This window comes from Schistocerca serialis, chromosome 5 (genome assembly GCF_023864345.2).
Source record: "Schistocerca serialis cubense isolate TAMUIC-IGC-003099 chromosome 5, iqSchSeri2.2, whole genome shotgun sequence".
Taxonomy (NCBI): Eukaryota; Metazoa; Arthropoda; class Insecta; order Orthoptera; family Acrididae; genus Schistocerca; species Schistocerca serialis.
Window position 1 is genome coordinate 87,779,346 of NC_064642.1, and position 22,588 is coordinate 87,801,933.

At 45.7% G+C, this 22,588-nt stretch overlaps 1 protein-coding gene across 1 annotated transcript in view; it reads right to left on the reverse strand.

Annotated features, from left to right (window-relative positions):
• The window catches only part of LOC126481402 (proton-coupled amino acid transporter 1-like), a 277,953-nt gene that overhangs the window by 123,025 nt on the left and 132,340 nt on the right, over positions 1–22,588 (reverse strand). The window contains exons 3-4 of the mRNA XM_050105131.1: positions 10,978–11,091; positions 2,778–2,928 (exon numbers count right to left, since the gene is read on the reverse strand). Of these exons, the coding sequence (XP_049961088.1) occupies positions 2,778–2,928; positions 10,978–11,091 (265 nt within the window). The remainder of the gene's footprint in view (positions 1–2,777; positions 2,929–10,977; positions 11,092–22,588) is intronic.

Here is a 22,588-nt window from a genome sequence, read left to right on the forward strand (position 1 = left end):
TAGGGGCAGTTTTATCTCCCAAGGTTCGCAACACTGAACGCCTCGTAGTATTCTCGTCTAAGACGATGACCGCTACCTAAGTCAACTACAGTTAGCTGGAGGCAGAAGCGTTAATCATTATCTATAGTATCACGAAATTTCGTCACCATCTGCAAGGTAAATATGGCGAATAAGGTGAATTTCGTGATGATTTAATAAAAGATCTCGTTTCCTTCCCCATCCTGCCATCAATGAGAGCTTGAACTCATCCTCTGATCTTCCTTACATTCATATACATCTAGATGGATACTTTGAAAATCACATTTACGTGCCTGGCAGAGGGTTCACCGAACAACCTTCACAATTCTCTATTATTCCAATCTCGTATAGCGCGCGGAAAGAATGAACACCTATATCTTTCCGTACGAGCTCCGATTTCCCTTATTTTAACGTGGTGATCGTTCCGCCCTATGTAGGTCGGTGTCAAGAAAATATTTTCGCATTCGGAGGAGAAAGTTGGTGATTGGAATTTCGTGAGAAGATTCCGTCTCAACGAAAAACGCCTTTATTTTAATGATTTCCAGCCCAAATCCTGTATCATTTCTGTGACACTCTCTCCCATATTTCGCGATAATACAAAACGTGCTGTCTTTCTTTGAACTTTTTCGATGTACTCCGTCAGTCCTACCTGGTAAGGATCCCACACCGCCCAGCAGTATTCTAAAAGAAGACGGATAAGCGTAGTGTAGGCAGTCTCCTTAGTAGGTCTGTTACATTTTCTAAGTGTCCTGCCAATAAAACGCAGCCTTTGGTTAGCCTTTCCCACAACATTTTCTATGTGTTCTTTCCAATTTAAGTCGTTCGTAATTGTAATACCTAGGTACTTACAAGGGAACATCCCCATCGCACCCCCCTCAGATTTAGTTATAAGCTGGCACAGTGGATAGGCCTTGAAAAACTGAACACAGATCAATCGAGAAAACAGGAAGAAGTTGTGTGGATGAAAAAAATAAGCAAAATATACAAACTGAGTAGTCCTTGCGCAAGATAGGCAACATCAAGGATAGGGTGAGCTCAGGAGCGCCGTGATCCCATGGTTAGCGTGAGCGTCTGCGGAACGAGAGGTCCTGGGTTCAAGTCTTCCCTCGAGTGAAAAGTTTAATTTTTTATTTTCAGAAAATTATTATCTGTCCGTCCGTCTGTCCGATGCGAGGCAACTGCGTCGTAGTATGATGACGCTACACCTAAACAAACATCGAAACACATGACGTCAGTCGACTACAGCGCACGGAAGAGAGAGTATTCCTGCTAACGAGGCTCCCTGGCTGGCAGTTGACTGTTTGCTACTTTGGACGAGAGTGCATTAAATACGTGAGATGCATTCCGTGGGCAATATGAATCCAGCAAATATAGCTCGCGACTTCAGTAACAATGTCAATGAATATTTTCCGAACTGTGAGGCATCAGAAAGTTCCTTAAGGGATCGAACGATTGTCGAACATTTGTATGATTATTTCCTACATTTGTTGATAAACAGTACGTGTGGTGATGATTGTCTGAAAGTAGAAAATTAAACTACTCCCTCGAGGGAAGACTTGAACCAAGGACCTCTCGTTCCGCAGCTGCTCACGCTAACCACGTGTCCACGGCGCTCCTGAGCTCAACTATCCTTGATGTTGCTTATCTTGCGCATGGACTACTCAGTTTGTATATTTTGCTTATTTTTTCATAGTTCCACACAACTTCTTCCTGTTTTCTCGATTGATCTGTGTTCAGTTTTTCAAGGCCTATCCACTGTGCCAACTTATAACTAAATCTGAGGAGGGTGCAATGGCGAGGTTCCCTTGTTAGTTGAATTTACGGCTTTTAGATTCGACTGACCTATCGTGTAAGCGAAGTTTAACGAGTTCCTTTTAGCACTCATGTGGATGACCTCACACTTTTCGTTATTTAGGGTCAACTGCCACTTTTCGCACCATTCAGATATTTTTTCTAAATCTTTTGCAGTTTGTTTTGATCTTCTGATGCCTTTATTAGTCGATAAACGACAGCGTCATGTGCAAACAACCGAACACGGCTGCTCAGATTGTCTCCCAAATCGTTTGTATAGATAAGGAACAGCAAAGGGCCTATAACACTACCTTGAGGAACGCTTGAAATCACTTCTGTTTTACTCGATGACTTTCTGTCAATTACTATGAACTGGGACCTCTCTGACAGGAAATCGCAAATCCAGTCACATTACTGAGATGATATTCCATAAGCACGCAGTTTCACTACGAGCCGCTTGTGTGGTACAGTGTCAAAAGCCTTCCGGGAATGCAGGAATACGGAATCGATCTGAAATCCCTTGTCAATAGCACTCAGCACTTCATGTGAATAAAGAGCTAGTTGTATTTCACAGGAACGATGTTTTCTAAACCCATGTTGACTGTGTGTCAATAGACCGTTTCCTTCGAGGTAATTCGTAACGTTCTAACAAAATATGTGTTCCAGAATCCCGCTGCATATCGGCATATCGACGTTAACGATATGGGCCTGTAATTTAGTGAATTACTCCTACTACCTTTCTTTAATACTGGTGTGACCTGTGCAACTTTCCAGTCTTTGGGTACGGATCTTTCGTCGAGCGAACGGTTGTACATGATTGTTAAGTGTGGAGCTAATGCATCATAAACGACGAAAATGAATAAAAATTCGTAACAATTACTCTACATATAAAAAAGACAAGCCGAAACAAAGAAGCTGCACATAATAAATAACTGCTATCGTGAATTTCTGCGTGACTGTTTACGTACCAGCAGGTGCTGGCTGTGCACACAGATGACGCCGAGGAAGATGGTGGCCACCGTGCCCAGGGCCAAGCCGGCGTTCTTGAAGGCGTCGCCCATGGCGAACATGCCGGAGCCGACGTTGCCCTTCAGCAGGTGGATCATCGTCTCGAGGTACCTGTAGCACCACACACGGACACAACTTTAGCGACGTGTACCACTGGGCGCCAATTACGTGACGTTCATATGACGCTACTTTCTTCACAGAAATGAATGAAATAAACAACAAGAACGAGGAATTATTCTCTGTTTACTTGCATCCACAGTCCTGCAGTATTTCAGAATGGACAACATTTTCCGGCTGTTGTTGAATGAATTTAATTATGATCACGACTTCGGCCGTTGTACCATTCTCAAGTAACAGCTCACTGTAAAAGGCGTCAATGCATATTTATTCATGATAATTTATTGAAACACTCAGCTGCTGACAGGTGTTATTGATATACCTCGATGGTGACAGCAGAAAACCTGCGCCCCGACCGTGACTCGAACCCGGGACCTCCTGCTTACATGGCAGACGCTCTATGCATCTGAGCCACCGAGGGCACAGAAGAATACCGCGACTACGCGAATGCGCACAGGTTGCCCAAACTCTTACGGGAATCGTCACCTTAGTGTGCGCGATTAATGAGTGAATGGGCAAATATCTATTAGGAACATTACGTATGTAGATTGTGGGCAGTTGGGAATGTGGGTCTCACGGGAGGCGTGCAAAAGATTAGTCCCTGCAGTCGCGGTATTCATCTGTGTCCTCGGTGGCTAAGATGGATAGAACGTCTGCCCTGTAAGCAGGAGATCCCGGGTCCGAGTCCCAGTCGGGGCACAAATTTTCAGCTGTCCCCATCGAGGTATATCAACAACACCTGTCAGCAGCTGAGGGTTTCAATTAATTATCGTTTATTTCTAGAGAAGCTGCACGGTAATCAATCGTATCTGCTCTTTCGAGAACAGTAACTATCTTCGCATATTTATTCCTCTTGAGAGGACAGTGTCCTGTGTTAATCACGTTTACATATATCAAATGTCAAAGTAGTCCAATACTCAGTAAATGAGCGCAGGGAAGCAGATGCAGGAATCCTGCATCGCTGCTCATGGCAGAGACCTTGCGGAGGTGGTCTGCCGTTGCCTTCCTCCGACCTGTTACGAAGTATCAACAGCGTATGTGTGTAGTATGGATGAGTTTGACGAGTGCTTGTACAGTCTAATGTTGGCTTTGCGTCGTTACGGTTGAAGGGGAGGGAGTGCGTGAAATCTGGTGTCGGCACAGACACCGCAATGGGGCTGGCAATTCTTCATGCAGTTGACGACGATACCAGTGTCTGTACAAGACATGCAACTGCAACACCGAATGTTGTGTGAGTGTTACACGAGGAGCAGCTGCACTGCACCATTTACAGCGTGTGCGGGCACTATCAGCAGCTGATTTTCCTGCACAGGTACTCGTCTGCGAATGGCTTACTCGACAAAGTATCCACCCTAATTTTACTGGAACGGTTCTGTTCACAGAAGAGGCGTCGTTTCAAAGAGATCAGATTGCAAATTTTCAAAGTCGGCATGTATGGATAGACTCAGTACTCAAGCAGCTGTAGAAGCAATTCATCAACAGAGATTTTATGTCGATGTTTGGGACGGCGTTGTTGATGACTGGTGGGGCCTCAGTGGCTTCCACTCTGGGTCGACAGACGAAGTTATCATAATTTCGTAGAGAATGTTCTACCTGATCTGTTAGTAGATGTGCCTTTAGCTGTGCGACAAAACCTGATCTTGTTGCACGATGGAGCATCACCTCATTTTAGAATTAATGTCTGTCGGCTTCGAAACAACGGATTCGGCGACAGATGGGTAGGCGGAGATAGACCAATTGCCTGGCTTCTATGCTCTCCGGACCTAAACCCTGTGGACTTTTATTTGTGGGGGTGTTCGAAAGCTCTTGTGTATGGAACCCCAATATTAGGTGCTCAGAGTCTCCGTGTCCATATTATGGAAGACTGTGAAAACATACACAATACTCCAGAGGCATAATGAGCAAGCAGTAAAGGAAACAAAAGACAAATTCGGAGTAGGTATTAAAATCCATGGAGAAGAAATAAAAACTTTGGGGTTCGCCGATGACATTGTAATTCTGTCAGAGACATCAAAGGACTTGGAAGAGCAGTTGAACGGAATGGACAGTGTCTTGAAAGGAGGATATAAGATGAACATCAACAAAATCAAAACGAGGATAATGGAATGTAGTCGAATTAAGTCGGATGATGCTGAGGGAATTAGATTAGGAAATTAGACACTTAAAGTAGTAAAGGAGTTTTGCTATTTGGGGAGCAAAATAACTGATGATGATCGAAGTAGATAAGATACAAAATGTAGACTGGCAATGGCAAGGAAAGCGTTTCTGAAGAAGAGAAATTTGTTAACATCGAGTATAGATGCGTCAGGAAGTCGTTTCTGAAAGTATTTGTATGGACTGTTGCCATGTATGGAAGTGAAACATCGACGATAAATAGTTTGGACAAGAAGAGAATAGAAGCTTTCGAAATGTGGTGCTACAGAAGAATGCTGAAGATTAGATGGGTAGATCACACAACTAATGAGGAGGTATTGAATAGGATTGTGGAGAAAAGAAGTTTGTGGCACAACTTGACAAGAAGAAGGGACCGGTTGGTAGGATATGTTCTGAGGCATCAAGGGATCACAAATGTAGCATTAGAGCGCAGCATGGAGGGTAAAAATCGTAGAGGGAGACCAAGAGGTGAATACACTAAGCAGGTTCAAAAGGATGTTAGTTGCAGTAAGTACTGGGAGATGAAGAAACTTGCACAGGATAGGGTAGCATGGAGAGCTGCATCAAACCAGTCTCAGGACTGAAGACCACCACAACAACAACATCACCGTAACCAAGACTCATTACGAAGGCGGGTTGATGCATGTTGTATGAATGCCCAAGGAGGGCATGTTGAACATTTCCTGTGAGAAAGAGGTGCACGTGATATGCTGTGTCATTCTGTTCGTGTTTCCCATGATTAATGAGTTGGAGAAATGAGTTGTAACATAGAATCAAAGCGTTTCGAAACCCATGTTCATATAACGCAATTTCTTCGTCTGTGTGTGAGGAATATGTCCTACAAGTGTGGGTGTACATTTTTTTACACCCTATATATTGTGACCACAGCATGGGATGAAGACCATGCTAAGTTACGAAAACATAAATTTAACGGCTGTATTTGTAAAGCAACTACCAAACGAAGCAGTACAAATGGTAGATTCCAGACGTTAACTTTCTTCATTCGTCGATAATAGTTTTTTCTGCTGCCGTGAAATGGGATTCGCCCGATTTTCCTTACTTGTAATATTGCTGATAGCTGGTACTCCATTAGATATGTATGCTTGAAAATGACACGCTATAGGAACTGCAATCGAAGATGCGAAATACGTGTATTGATAGTCATAAGCGATTTTTATCATATTCGAAAATTTTATGAAGTCTTTGGATCCTTGTTTCATCACATAGCTCTAAAACGTACTGTTTACAGATGAGTCTCGTTTGGAGCTGTTTTATACCGATAGTCACTTACGTGTTAGACCTTACACTAACTAGCAATCCCCACACTATACTAGGTGACTGAGCTGCCCCTACCTGATGCAATCCACAAGGCCTTCAAGTACAACGCAAAAGATTTTCATATTTTCTCTGTCTCGTTACGTGCAAACTATTAGTTCTACAGAAAAAACGAACAAGATCTCTTTGTAGAAAATGTACGTATATTTTGTACTGCGATACGTTTTCGCTAAAGGCCGCAGTTTCCGAATTATTAAAGAAAACGTACAACAGTCACCTTCCAACGCGATTATCTTGAGTAACTTAAAACCTTTGGTCTCCAGTGTAAAATTTAACTACATTAAATTTCTTAGAAAAAGCTCCTATCCATTTTTTCTGTAGGACTAGTATTTGGCCGTAGTGAGCGAGAAAACACGACAATCTCGCACATGGTTTTTGAAGACATTGTGGGTTGCTTAAAACACATTAGTAGGGGCAGCTGAATCACCATACATATGTGCGTATACAGGGTGTTTTAACTTGAGAGCCAACTAAGTATCTCGAAGAAGACGCATCGTATGACAAAAATGTTTTAGTGAAAAGTTAGTATAAGTAAAGGAGACATCTTTCTGTGCTACAATTGGCCATCTCCTAACACCCCTCCTGTGCGGGCGGGCTCAACTTAGTGTTTTCAAATGAGACCTGTGCTCCCATTTTTATTTCATATTCCGATTCTACGCCAAAAAATACATACGGTTAACTGAGACCATTGTTTTCAATTTGTGGTGTATGGCGCTGAAATCGACAAATATCAAGTGTGCCTACTTTTGCAATTAAAAGCTGAAGCATTTCATTCTACATTTCATATACAATGTAAGTTAACCTTTATGTTCCAACAGTTGAGTTCGATGTTCAAACATTAGTTGAGTGTTGCAAATGTGATTGTCCAGTACGAATAATACGGATAGACATTGACATTTCTGGCAAATAAGTTACTTGAATGGTAACGTAGCTTTCTTTTCCTTATGGGGTTGGTTGTGGTGAGTCCCCAAACCATCGGAATGCGTGATTTCGGTGGCCATCCTCGAACGCAGCCATCGGGATGACTGATTGCGGTGTTTGTTTCCATCCAACCGCCATAACTCTCGCGCTGGCCACTATACGTCTACCGGCGGTACAAAAACTGCAAGCAATGTAATAAGATAAAATGTCCATGAAGTGATAGTGACAGGCGCGGCTGCCATGGATAATCCATGAAACCATGCACTATAATGGTGCGAGGCAAGGGGCGCCATAGAAAGCCGAGCATCCAGATGGAAACAGAAAACTATTACGTGCACGTCTTTGTTCCTGGATCACGCTAATCGTATGCTGTAACTAAACATTGGAGCGGCTAACCATATTCTACTGCACAATCAAATTTGCAACACTAAAGTAAATTTCGAGCATAAATACCAACAGGTAAACACAAACCAATACCTTAATATCGTAAATGAAATTTTGAATCAAGTGCGTCGGTTCTTAGTTGCAAAAGTAGGTTCACTTGGTTATTTTGATTACAGCGCCAGGTACCACGAATGGAAAACAATTGTTTCAGTTAACGGTGTGTAGTTTTTGCGGCGTAGACTCTGAATACGCAATAAAAATGGGGTGGGAGGGGTCCCATTAGAAGATACAAAGGTGACGTCGCCCACCTAGGAGGGGTGGTTAGGAGGTGCCCACTTGTAGCACTGACGGATGTCCCCCTTTACTAATATTAACTTCTCACCCAGAGTATTTTTGTAACACGATGCGTCATTGTTTTAGAGATATTGAGTTGTCACAAGTTAAAATAAACAGGGCGTATCTTCTAAGAGTCGTCAGGCAAATTTTCTCTGTTTTTTCGGCAGATATTTGCAAAATCGTTTTTGCAGTTTGTACCTGGAGTCAACTCAAACAAATACTGCTTGCACGTCTTTTATGCGACGCCTAATGTGGACGGGAAACGTTGTTTTTTTTTGCCTCTCAAACAAAATTATTTTTAAAGTGGAATTTTACGTGCCCATTCTATAGAGCGGTCCCCAATTTTCTTCTTATCGCTATGCGTTAACATGGAGAGTAAAACACGAGGAATGTCCAGTTATCCAGCACCGCCCAGGCTACCACCACGCAGCAGCGCTGCTCAGCAGCTGCTGGAGTAATAATTATTCTTCACGTTTTACTATTCCTATTAACAGGTATCACTGAAAAGAAAATCCCAGTAGACTAATCTGGAGCCGCTCTATCGAATAGGCACGTAAAATTCCTCTTTAAAAATTATTTTGTTTGTAACGGAAACAAACCGCTGCTTACGGTCGACATTGGGCGCCTCACGACAGACGTGATGAGGAGTGTTCGTTTGGGCTGACTCCAGGTACAAACCGCAAAAACGAATTTGCAGATATCTGCCAAAACACCAGAGATAAAATACACCTGACGACTATTAGGAGGCGTTCACTTTTTTCCAAGTCGCTTTGAATGCTTCGCAGCTCCAGTGACCTCTTCTTCCCCATAATCTCCTGTAAAGGCTCAAAAGTATAATATAAATTGAGATTAACTCTGACATGAATGCTGTACCATCAAATCTCAAGACGAAAGTGAGTGCTTTTATTACATAAACATGGAAAGGAAATATACTTTACCAGATGTCTTTCACTCTTGAATGATTTTAGTTGATTTTCCATTACACGATCACTTAGCCCAGTATCTGCTATTTAGCGGTTGGTGCGATGACTGAAAGGAAAGCAGTCTTCCGCGGTGACAGACTGTCGGAAGACCGAATTAATTTTTTGTCTGTGGCGACTTCCGTTCCGATGCCCGTTTGGTCACTGAGCGACTGAATAGATGATTTCGATCCGCATACTGACTTTAAGTAAGATAGAAATTCTTGGATTTTTCAGTCAGATTTCTTTTCTTAATTTTACTTTCGAACTGATTGAACGCTTTTCTCATGTTCATCTTGGCGAGCAGAGGAGCTCTGAGGGCAGATCAAGGCGATGTACTCCAGTAAAGATGCCAGAGTACCCATTCATTACCTTGGGTTCGGTCTCCAGGCGGTCCTGGGGGTTGTTCTTTAAGTTATCGCTTCTTTCATGTTTAGCAATGATTTGTATAAGAGAAAACTGTCAAGTTGTGCCGCGTTTGAGTCAGTTCAGTGCTGTTGTTGTTGTTGTTGTGGTCTTCAGTCCTGAGACTGGTTTGATGCAGCTCACCATGCTACTCTATCCTGTGCAAGCTTCTTCATCTCCCAGTACCTACTGCAACCTACATCCTTCTGAATCTGCTTAGTGTAGTCATCTCTTGGTCTCCCTCTACGATTTTTACCCACCACGCTGCCCTCCAATGCTAAATTTGTGATCCCTTGATGCCTCAAAACATGTCCTACCAACCGATCCCTTCTTCTAGTCAAGTTGTGCCACAAACTTCTCTTCTCCCCAATCCTATTCAATACCTCTTCATTAGTTGCGTGATCTACCCACGTTATCTTCAGCATTCTTCTGTAGCACCACATTTCGAAAGCTTCTATTCTCTTCTTGTCCAAACTAGTTATCGCCCATGTTTCACTTCCATACATGGCTACACTTCATACAAATACTTTCAGAAACGACTTCCTGACACTTAAATCTATACTCGATGTTAACAAATTTCTCTTCTTCAGAAACGCTTTCCTTGCCATTGCCAGTCTACATTTTATATCCTCTCTACTTCGACCATCATCGGTTATTTTACTCCCTAAATAGCAAAACTCCTTTACTACTTTAAGTGTCTAATTTCCTAATCTAATTCCCTCAGCATCACCCGACTTAATTTGACTACATTCCATTACCCTCGTTTTGCTTTTGTTGATGTTCATCTTATATCCTCCTTTCAAGACACTGTCCATTCCGTTCAACTGCTCTTCCAAGTCCTTTGCTGTCTCTGACAGAATTACAATGTCATGGGCGAACCCCAAAGTTTTTACTTCTTCTCCATGAATTTTAATACCTACTCCGAATTTTTCTTTTGTTTCCTTTACTGCTTGCTCAATATACAGATTGAATAACATCGGGGAGAGGCTACAACCCTGTCTCACTCCTTTCCCAACCACTGCTTCCCTTTCATGCCCCTCGACTCTTATAACTGCCATCTGGTTTCTGTACAAATTGTAAATAGCTTTTCGCTCCCTGTATTTTACCCCTGACACCTTCAGAATTTGAAAGAGAGTATTCCAGTCAACATTGTCAAAAGTTTTCTCTAAGTCTACAAATGCTAGAAACGTAGGTTTGCCTTTCCTTAATCTTTTTTCTAAGATAAGTCATAAGGTCAGTATTGCCTCACGTGTTCCAACATTTCTACGGAATCCAAACTGATCTTCCCCGAGGTCGGCTTCTACCAGGTTTTCCATTCGTCTGTAAAGAATTCGCGTCAGTATTTTGCAGCTGTGACTTATTAAACTGATAGTTCGGTAATTTTCACATCTGTCAACACCTGCTTTCTTTGGGATACGTGTATATAAAACAGCAGTCTGGTATTTCAGTTGTGGAGTGCGAAATCAGCAACGAGGTGCAGGGTGACTGGTACCTGTGAGTCTGGACACGACTACTTACGATGCGGTCTGAGAACAGAGGCGGTACTCACGATGTGGGGTGCGAAGCGACGATGTGGTCCCCGTCGGCCTCCGTGAGCGCCGCCTGCGACTCGCCGATGCGCGTCGCGTCGCCTCCCAGCGTCTTGAGATCATCCACGCTGTTGCTGCAACACACCGATGTCACTCTGATAAATGTTTGGTGGAATCTCGCAAGAAGAGATCAAGAAGTCAAGGCTCTAGAGTAGGGAGCTGAGTTGTGACACAGTTGTCCCATGTGAAGGGAAAAGTATTCAGTTGGGATGTCTGCCTTACCACAAAGAGTAGTTAATCGTGCACTGACAGGAAGTTTTGTTGACCGAAATGATGTGCTGACACACTCTAAAGTGATTAAATTTCATAGCAATAATGTTACTGGATCACGGTTCAAGATAAGTTATTACGAAGTTTCGGGAAAACGAAAATCTCCTCTATAAAAGCTAACATGAGTTGTGAAACGCCTTGCTCTATTCCTGAAATCTAGAGCGCCCTAGACAACGGCGCCAAGGTTGATTATGTGTACCTTGACTTCTGAAAAGCAATAGATGCACTGTCAAATGGTTCAAATGGCTCTGAGCACTATGGGACTTAACATCTGAGGTCATCAGTCCCCTAGAACATAGAACTACCGAAACCTAACTAACCTAAGGACGTCACACACATCCATGCCCGAGGCAGGATTCGAACCTGTGACCGTATCAGTAGCGCGGTTCCGGACTGAAGCGCCTAGAACTGCACGGCCACCACCGTGGCGGGCGATGCACTATCACTTAGCGGACAACATACGAGATTACCGAGTATTACACCAGGTATGTGATAGGATTTAGAATTTCGTTGCACATAGAACGCAATATGTTATTCTTAACGGGATGAAGTCGACAGACGTAGTTGTAACTTCTGGAGTGTCCCGGGGAAGCGTTATGGAACCATCTATGTTTGCAACGAGTATAAATGATCTACTATACTGTATAACGTTGGATGCTATATGAAGATATCTGCAAACGGTATTGCCGTCTATAGGAATGCTCCAATGCCAGAAGGCCTTAGCAAAATGGAGAATAACCTGCGTAGGAATCAGTGATCAGTACATGACATGGTAGTTGATCGTGAACATAAATAAATGTAACATGTTCAGCGTAAATAGGCGAAGAGATCCATTGATGCAAAATCGCTGGAAACGGTAACAGTAACTATCCGGAGCGGTCTAAAGCTGAATGTGCATATACACTCCTGGAAATGGAAAAAAGAACACATTGACACCGGTGTGTCAGACCCACCATACTTGCTCCGGACACTGCGAGAGGGCTGTACAAGCAATGATCACACGCACGGCACAGCGGACACACCAGGAACCGCGGTGTTGGCCGTCGAATGGCGCTAGCTGCGCAGCATTTGTGCACCGCCGCCGTCAGTGTCAGCCAGTTTGCCTTGGCACACGGAGCTCCATCGCAGTCTTTAACACTGGTAGCATGCCGCGACAGCGTGGACGTGAACCGTATGTGCAGTTGACGGATTTTGAGCGAGGGCGTATAGTGGGCATGCGGGAGGCCGGGTGGACTTACCGCCGAATTGCTCAACACGTGGGGCGTGAGGTCTCCACAGTACATCGATGTTGTCGCCAGTGGTCGGCGAAAGGTGCACGTGCCCGTCGACCTGGGACCGGACCGCAGCGACGCACGGATGCACGCCAAGACCGTAGGATCCTACACAGTGGCGTAGGGGACCGCACCGCCACTTTCCAGCAAATTAGGGACACTGTTGCCCCTGGGGTATCGGCGAGGACCATTCGCAACCGTCTCCATGAAGCTGGGCTACGGTCCCGCACACCGTTAGGCCGTCTTCCGCTCACGCCCCAACATCGTGCAGCCCGCCTCCAGTGGTGTCGCAACAGGCGTGAATGGAGGGACGAATGGAGACGTGTCGTCTTCAGCGATGAGAGTCGCTTCTGCCTTGGTGCCAATGATGGTCGTATGCGTGTTTGGCGCCGTGCAGGTGAGCGCCACAATCAGGACTGCATACGACCGAGGCACACAGGGCCAACACCCGGCATCATGGTGTGGGGAGCGATCTCTTACACTGGCCGTACACCACTGGTGATCGTCGAGGGGACACTGAATAGTGCACGGTACATCCAAACCGTCATCGAACCCATCGTTCTACCATTTCTAGACCGGCAAGGGAACTTGCTGTTCCAACAGGACAATGCACGTCCGCGTGTATCCCGTGCCACCCCACGTGCTCTAGAAGGTGTAAGTCAACTACCCTGGCCAGCTAGATCTCCGGATCTGTCCCCCATTGAGCATGTTTGGGACTGGATGAAGCGTCGTCTCACGCGGTCTGCACGTCCAGCACGAATGCTGGTCCAACTGAGGCGCCAGGTGGAAATGGCATGGCAAGCCGTTCCACAGGACTACATCCAGCATCTCTACGATCGTCTCCATGGGAGAATAGCAGCCTGCATTGCTGCGAAAGGTGGATATACACTGTACTAGTGCCGACATTGTGCATGCTCTGTTGCCTGTGTCTATGTGCCTGTGGTTCTGTCAGTGTGATCATGTGATGTATCTGACCCCAGGAATGTGTCAATAAAGTTTCCCCTTCCTGGGACAATGAATTCACGGTGTTCTTATTTCAATTTCCAGGAGTGTAATACAAATGACAGGAAAAGCAGATGACGGGCTGAGATTCATTGGAAGAATCTCAAGGAAATGTAAGTCATCCACGAAAGAAATGGCGCACGACTCATGTATTCGATAGATTCTTAAGTTTTGTTCAATACTGTTGGACCCTTACCAAGTAGATAGAGAAGATCCAACGAAGAGCGGCACGTTTTGTCACGGAATCGTTTAGCAAGCGCGAGAGTGATACGGAGACGTTCGACAGACTGCAGTGGCAGACGCTACAAGAGAGGTGTTCTATATCACGGAGAATGTTACTATTGAAACACCGAGAGCGTACATTCGAAGAAGAGGTGAGCAACATACTGCTTCCTGCGACATGTGTCTCGTGAAATGAACACGACGAATTAATCAGGGAAATGAGAGCTCAAAAGGAAACTCGTCGGCAGTCTTTCTGTCCACGAAAGATTCGCGAGTGGAACAGAAAAGCGGAGAAGCGATAGTGGCCAACAGAGGTACCCTCGGCCACACGTCCCAAGGTGGCTTGCAGAGTATGGAGGTGGATGATGTAGATGTCTGTGCTCGCATTGTGCGGTATGAAAGCGGAATGGAATTCGTTCTGGAGTAGCAACCCACTCATATTCCAGTGAGAATCAGTGATAGGTTCGAGTCAATCTGCCACTCACGGCTTTTCATACCCAAGTTAGACCAAACTCATGATAACTCTCTAACAGTTCACTCTTTACGAACATGTTTTATAACAATAACCTTTACGACGTCGTAACTATTTTGAATTTTCGCTTGAGGCATTATGCGTGACAGAATTAGTTTATTTCTCTGTCACCCACCAATGTTTCAACACATTAAGTGCTATCTTTATTGGGTTCTTTATTTTTCTGCCTGTTACAGAATACACGGTAACCTTTACACAATCTTTGAATTAGTCTACGATTCATGTTCCGGTAATGACATCCGAACATTAATGTAAGTTCGCCCTCGTCGGCTGCTCTTGATCTTATCAGTTCACAGCCGGATTCATTTTGAATCTAAAATATTTCTTTTGTTGCCATAAACATCCCACTTCAGGTGGATCGTAATGTATCTTTGCGATATACTATGCGTGACAAAACAAGTTAAATAAGCCAAGGTCGGCTGCCAATGAAACTTCGTGCATCGGCGGGAATGTAAGTGACAGCGTCACATCTCGACCGCTCAGAATGAAGCATACAGAGATGCCACGTACTCATGTGAGATAGCGTTATCAACACCTCATAAAGTCTGAAGGGCTCGTTATTGTGTACGTCCATTTGGTCGGCTGATGTAATCAAATGGTTCAAATGGCTCTGAGCACTATGGGACTTAACATCTATGGTCATCAGTCCCCTAGAACTTAGAACTGCTTAAACCTAACTAACCTAATGACATCATACAACACCCAGTCATCACGAGGCAGAGAAAATCCGTGACCCCGCCGGGAATCGAACCCGGGAACCCGGGCGCGGGAAGCGAGAACGCTACCGCACGACCACGAGCTGCGGACGGCTGATTTAATCGTAGAGTATCCAGATATTTGAGGTATTGGATGTGACAGTGGCTCCACGTCGGACTGCAAGGGAATGTGATAACAGGCATATTCGTCAATGTTCTGGTCGGCCACATCTGCCGACCGGAAGAGAGGAGCGCCCTATTATGCACCAAGAACGTCCTTGTCCCTTCACATCTGCGCCAGCCTCCCGAGAACAATTAATGCTCTCTCTGCAAAATTATGTGTCATCCTGTACCATTGATAGTAGAGTAGCACCAGCCAGACTAGGGGATTACTGTCCGATGTGTAGGCTGCCGTGACTGGGAAGGATGGACTACTGATGAATAACGTCGCATTGTGTTCAGCAATTGTTTGCTGTTGTGCGCTACCACCGGATGATCACCGCGGGCGAGTGTGACGGCTGTCTGAGTACGGCTCAGCCGTGTAACTCCTGACGTTATGGCGGAGGAGCCATCAGATACGACTTCAGATCGTGGGTGGAAGTGACTGGAAGGACTCCGATGGCACAACGGTATGTCACGGACATCCTGTGTCCTCTCTCTTATGCTACATTATCGTGGTATCATTTTCCAGCAGGATAATGCTGGTCCACACATCGCATTTGTCCCTGCGAACTATCTTCGTGATATTGAGGTACTGCTGTCTCTGGATCCATCCCAAATAGATCATGTGTGGCACCAGCTCAGATGCCGCCCGGAGTGGCCGAGCGGTTCTAGGCGCTACAGTCTGGAACCACGCGACCGCTACGGTCGCAGTTTCGAATCCTGCCTCGGGCATGGATGTGTGTGATGTCCTTAGGTTAGTTAGATTTAAGTAGTTCTAAGTTCTAGGGGACTGATGACCTCAGAAGTTAAGTCCCATAGTGCTCAGAGCCATTTGAACCACCCAGCTCAGATGTCAAGTACGTCTGAGTGGCAGTATCCAGAATGTCTAAGACTAGTTAAAACAGTTGTGGCCAGCTTGCCTCAGGAGATGATATGACGGATTTCTGACCTCCTTTCCAACCCAGTCAGTACACGCATCCACCCCAGAAGGGGTGCAACGCCATACTGATGTGTGTACTCATACTGCAATCTTTTTTGAATACATTTTATAGTCACTGAAATACATTTCGTACCCTCTCAACATGTGGAGTTTGATTTCTTCTTCTCCTTCCCTTCTGGGTACTTTCAGGAAACGTACATGTCACGTTTTACTGAAAACTAGCAGAGCACCTGGCGTTGTATTTATTCTAAACCTATCAGCCCGTATCCTGCTTCCCCCAGTCTGTCCACATCCCCCGCCCTCCTCTCCGTCGGTCTCCTTCACCCCCTCTTTCTGCCCACCTCCTCCACTCCTCACTGTCAGACCACCTCCTCATTGGCCTCTCTCTGTCCATCTGCTCAAAAAATGACTCTGAGCACTATGGGACTCAACATCTTAGGTCATAAGTCCCCTAGAACTTAGAACTACTTAAACCTAACTAACCTAAGGACATCACACACACCCATGCCCGAGGCAGCCATCTGCTCATCCCCATTCTCTCTCCACCCGCTTCTCACCCCTCTGCCCCTCTATCTAAGTGCTCCTTCTCTGTCTAACACTTCCTCCTCTCTTCTGTGTTCACCTCACTCTGCACCTCTGCGTACTTATCTTTCCCTTTCTTTCCTCCTCTCTTCTGTGTCCATCTCCTCCTTCCCCTCTCTCTGTTGATCTCCTCTTCCACCTTTCTCTGTCCATCTCCTCCTCCTTTCTGTCTCTCTTCATCTCATCTTCCATTTCTTCCTGTCTCTCTGTCTGTGTCCTCCTATCACCCTCTCTCATTCAAACTTCTCCTCCCCCCTCTCTCTAACCACCTTCTCCTTTAACCTCTTTATCTACTTTCTCTTTGCCCTCTCTCTATCCATCTGCTACTGCGCCCTCTCTTTGTCGACCTGCTCCTCCTGACTCCCTCTGTCCATCTGCTCCACAGCCTTCTGCTCTCTATCCATCTCGTCATTCCATGCCAGCGGGAGAATTTTTGTTAAGGTTTGAAATTATGTGGAAAGTTTGTTGCAACTACCTAAGTGATCTCATTATGAAATACTGAATGAGTAAAGTACGAGTATTCGCAGGTCGTAGATTCCTGCCCCCTCCCCCCACCCCCCGGCATTCCTTTCATACGTGCGAGTTTCTTACCCCCACACCGCTTCCAGACAGTATGTGATACGTGTGCCAAGTTACTGACGATACCACGAGATTCTATGGCTCATACATTTTCTACGCTTTACAAGGCCGCTCCTAATTCGATTAGTGTATTCTTGATTAAAGCCATTACACCACTTACAACGCTGTTCGGACAATGGGCTGGAGCATCACGTAGCGAACGCAGTCTGCCTATTGAGGTACTGGTTTTTCACGCAACGCCGGTTCGTACACTTAACGCCCTGTAAGTACACAACGGAATGTGAGATACGAGAACGCAGACGAAGATGAGGTTTTCGGAACAGCTGGAAATTTCCTTATCGTCTGTCATCTCGGAGGTTCTGAAGCGTCTGGTCAAGAGCCACCCGCTACCACGGCGACAATCCGTACACCATTATAGCACGAGACACGTTGTGTGATGTTTGCTTCATAAGACTTCCTAGCAAACGATATGTTGGCGGGTCCTGTATCATTTCTGTGCGTGCTGCGACTATACTGGGTTGGCGCAGAGGTTCGTAACGTTTTTCCATAAGTTTAATAAACACAACAGATACACATAACAGAGACTTTAGTAGTCAATTATATATTTTCCTTCACTATTTACAACAGTTTGCCAACGCTGGGATAAATTTTCGATTGTGCAACAGTAAAAATCACGTGGGTTTGAGGCGAAGACCTTGTTCAGGGCGCATTTTCATCCGGAAAAGAAGTTTCTTGAAGGTTGTTCGACAGAGAGCGGGAAAGGTGAAGAACTGAGGGCGCAAGATCAGGTGAAAAAGGAGGGCGCAGAATGACTTCCCAGCCCAACTCCTGTGTAATGTTTTTCGCCAGCCTAGAAGAATGCGGGCGACCTTATCGCGGTGTAGCATCACTTATCGCAGTCTTCCTGGTCGTTGTTTTTGAAACTGCATCTGCAAGACGTCTCAGATGTTGACAGTAAATGTTAGCTGTTGTGGTTACACCATGGGGAATCAATTCGTAGTACACCACAGCGTCACTGTTCTAACAAATGCATAAGATTCTCTTTTGTGGCTGCGCGCAGGACTTTGTACGGTAAGTTGCTGCTTTGTTTCGACTCAATCATTCCTTTCGTTTTCTTATGTTAGCATAAAGACACCATTTCTCGTCACCAGTAACGATGGAGGATAGCAATGGTCGGTGCCGTTCTTGACCTAATTGATGACGACCAAGGAGAGGTGCACGATGGTGGAATGATCACAGTTTATCAAATTTGCCAGTTGTCGAGTTCACCGAAGTGGATCATTGTGGATTAGTGCGCTTAAACGATCTTCGTCAAATGCCGCAGGTCTTCCTGAACGCGGAGAGTCACTAATGTCAAAACGATCCCCCTTAAAACGATAAAAACAATTCCTTGTCGTCCTCTGTCCAATGGCATTATTTCCATATACGGCGAAAATGTTCCTGGCCCCCTCCGCTGCTGTCGCCTCTCCACTGAAAAACAGAAGAGTGTGTCGCAAATGATCCGGTTTCTCCACTTGGCAATCCATTTTCTAGCATCTACAGCTCCAGTTACTGTCTTCAAATGACAAGACGGCAGTATGCAAACTCAAGCAGCAACAGTGAACTAATACTACAAAATGACAATCGATAAATAAAACCATATCAACCGGAATATCAGCATGCAAAACAAAAACACCACGACGTATGCCCAACCTAACGTTATCATGTTAAAGAAGGGTCACTAGCATCGCTTCGACCCGCCAGGCAGCTTTAGAATAGATATTTCTTCTATAGCACTAGCCCTTTAACAATCACACTGCTTTCAAAAGTTCGCATACCCGACCGCTGCATCGGAAATGATCACTGCGAACACTCACTACACCACCTCCAATAAGAGACGTGTCTCCACTTAGCAATTGCTGTCTTATCAAGTTCCCCTATTTCTTAAAAAAAAAAAAAACCGGAAAAAACATGGCTTCAAATGACAATATGCTGGTGACACTCGTCGTACTTGCTATAAAGAGGTGGTTCCTGCCGAACCTCCGACAAGTTTTCTTTTCCAAAACGTATTATGAAACACGGACAAACCTGTGAAAATCACTCGCGTTTGAAGACGGCATAGTCGGTTCAGATCACCTCCCATTGAGCCAGATTACAGGCAGGCCAATCCTTTGTCTCCAGGCTGAAGAATAGCCCCCGTCTCCGGAAAACCGACAATGACTTTCGCAATAGCGACCAGCACTAGCCGACGTCCGAGGGGCAGAAAGATATGTTAAAAGTTCACAGAATAGTGGAGGGAGATGGCTCGGTGGAAAAATACTTCAGCGATCTTATTATGTCTCCAAAAACCATACGAAGTTAGTGCATTTTAGCCTTTATGATAGCCCTTGTTTTCGTCTTTCTGCATATTACACAGCGACACTATTCCCGTAATGGAGTTTTAGTAAGTACTGCGCCGAAACCAGACAATTTCCGTCTGTGATTCCATTTACGAATCATCGCATATCTGAAAAAAATAGCTCGAAGCACTATGGAACATCTGAGGTCATCAGTCCCCTAGAACTTAGAACTACTTAAACCTAACTAACCTAAGGACATCACACACATCCATGCCCGAGGCAGGATTCGAACGTACGACCGTAGCAGCTGCGTGGTTCCGGACTGAAGCGCCTAGAACCGCTCGGCTACATGGGCCGGCGCATAATCTGAATTTGTTACGTATGTAATAGAATGAGCGCGTACCTAGCCACCGGTATCACGTCTTCCTCTATCAACTCTGGTCCTCGAGAGATGAAAAGAGTAACGTAATACTATTAAAACAACAGTTCCCTATCTTGCAACGAAATTAAATCAGCGCCTCTCTGAATTCTTGTGTTGTTATTTTGCCATATAATGCTTATTTTAGCGTGACTGCCCCACATGACAAGTTATATTCTATATGAAGATGGTATCTGGTATCTGGACATGTCCGAAAGAGTAGATACCATCTTCATCAGATACCATCTTCATATATATATATATATATATATATATATATATATATATATATATATATATATATATACTCCTGGAAATGGAAAAAAGAACACATTGACACCGGTGTGTCAGACCCACCATACTTGCTCCGGACACTGCGAGAGGGCTGTACAAGCAATGATCACACGCACGGCACAGCGGACACACCAGGAACCGCGGTGTTGGCCGTCGAATGGCGCTAGCTGCGCAGCATTTGTGCACCGCCGCCGTCAGTGTCAGCCAGTTTGCCGTGGCATACGGAGCTCCATCGCAGTCTTTAACACTGGTAGCATGCCGCGACAGCGTGGACGTGAACCGTATGTGCAGTTGACGGATTTTGAGCGAGGGCGTATAGTGGGCATGCGGGAGGCCGGGTGGACGTACCGCCGAATTGCTCAACACGTGGGGCGTGAGGTCTCCACAGTACATCGATGTTGTAGCCAGTGGTCGGCGGAAGGTGCACGTGCCCGTCGACCTGGGACCGGACCGCAGCGACGCACGGATGCACGCCAAGACCGTAGGATCCTACGCAGTGCCGTAGGGGACCGCACCGCCACTTCCCAGCAAATTAGGGACACTGTTGCTCCTGGGGTATCGGCGAGGACCATTCGCAACCGTCTCCATGAAGCTGGGCTACGGTCCCGCACACCGTTAGGCCGTCTTCCGCTCACGCCCCAACATCGTGCAGCCCGCCTCCAGTGGTGTCGCGACAGGCGTGAATGGAGGGACGAATGGAGACGTGTCGTCTTCAGCGATGAGAGTCGCTTCTGCCTTGGTGCCAATGATGGTCGTATGCGTGTTTGGCGCCGTGCAGGTGAGCGCCACAATCAGGACTGCATACGACCGAGGCACACAGGGCCAACACCCGGCATTATGGTTTGGGGAGCGATCTCCTACACTGGCCGTACACCACTGGTGATCGTCGAGGGGACACTGAATAGTGCACGGTACATCCAAACCGTCATCGAACCCATCGTTCTACCATTCCTAGACCGGCAAGGGAACTTGCTGTTCCAACAGGACAATGCACGTCCGCATGTATCCCGTGCCACCCAACGTGCTCTAGAAGGTGTAAGTCAACTACCCTGGCCAGCAAGATCTCCGGATCTGTCCCCCATTGAGCATGTTTGGGACTGGATGAAGCGTCGTCTCACGCGGTCTGCACGTCCAGCACGAACGCTGGTCCAACTGAGGCGCCAGGTGGAAATGGCATGGCAAGCCGTTCCACAGGACTACATCCAGCATCTCTACGATCGTCTCCATGGGAGAATAGCAGCCTGCATTGCTGCGAAAGGTGGATATACACTGTACTAGTGCCGACATTGTGCATGCTCTGTTGCCTGTGTCTATGTGCCTGTGGTTCTGTCAGTGTGATCATGTGATGTATCTGACCCCAGGAATGTGTCAATAAAGTTTCCCCTTCCTGGGACAATGAATTCACGGTGTTCTTATTTCAATTTCCAGGAGTGTATATAGTTGAGGCTCACCGGCCATTTAACCATCTTCTTCTGTGCGGATGCACAAACAGTGTCCCAACTCTTACGGGAATCGGCCGTAAAGTCTCGAGTAAAGAGTATGATGGGCAGGGGCATTATGAATATATTGCGCGACAATAAGTTGCGAATGTGGGTCTCACGGGAGACGTGCCAGAGATAAGTCCCTGCAGTCGCACTGTTCTCTGTGTCCTCAGTGGCTCAGGTCGGTTAGTACTTGGATGGGTGACCGCCTGGGAACACCGGGTGCTGTTGGCTCTATATACAAAAAAAAAAAAAAACAAAAAAAAAAAAACGCCGGCACGGTAGCTCAGCGTGTTCGATCAGAGGGCTGCTTGGCCTCTGTAATAAAAAACTGAGTCGAACGGTGAACAAACGAACTTTAACGGATGTCATGTGACGTCCGCAACGACCAAACCCAACGATCAACAAAAAAAAAAAGGGGGATAGAGTGTCTGCCATCAAGCAGGAGATACCGGGTTCGAGTCACGCTCGGGGCACTCATTTTCCACTGTCCCCGTTGACTTATATCAACACCCGTATGCAGCTAAGGTTATTCATTTCATTGTAAGTTATATTCTATTTGGAAACCAGTATGTCAACATTTGGTGAAAGAAGTTATACCCATGGTGCACTTTCCACTACAGTGAACAGCTGTTAACGTCATTTATTTGGCGTTTTCGACGAATCCTGAGGCTGCAAATTCACGCAGTCCACTCCGGTGGAAACTCCCTAGTGGTACTGTGACGTGCGTGCATTTGCAGCCTCAGGAGTGATTGAAAACGCCAAAAAAGCGACAATTAACATCTGTCAGCTCAGTGGACATTTG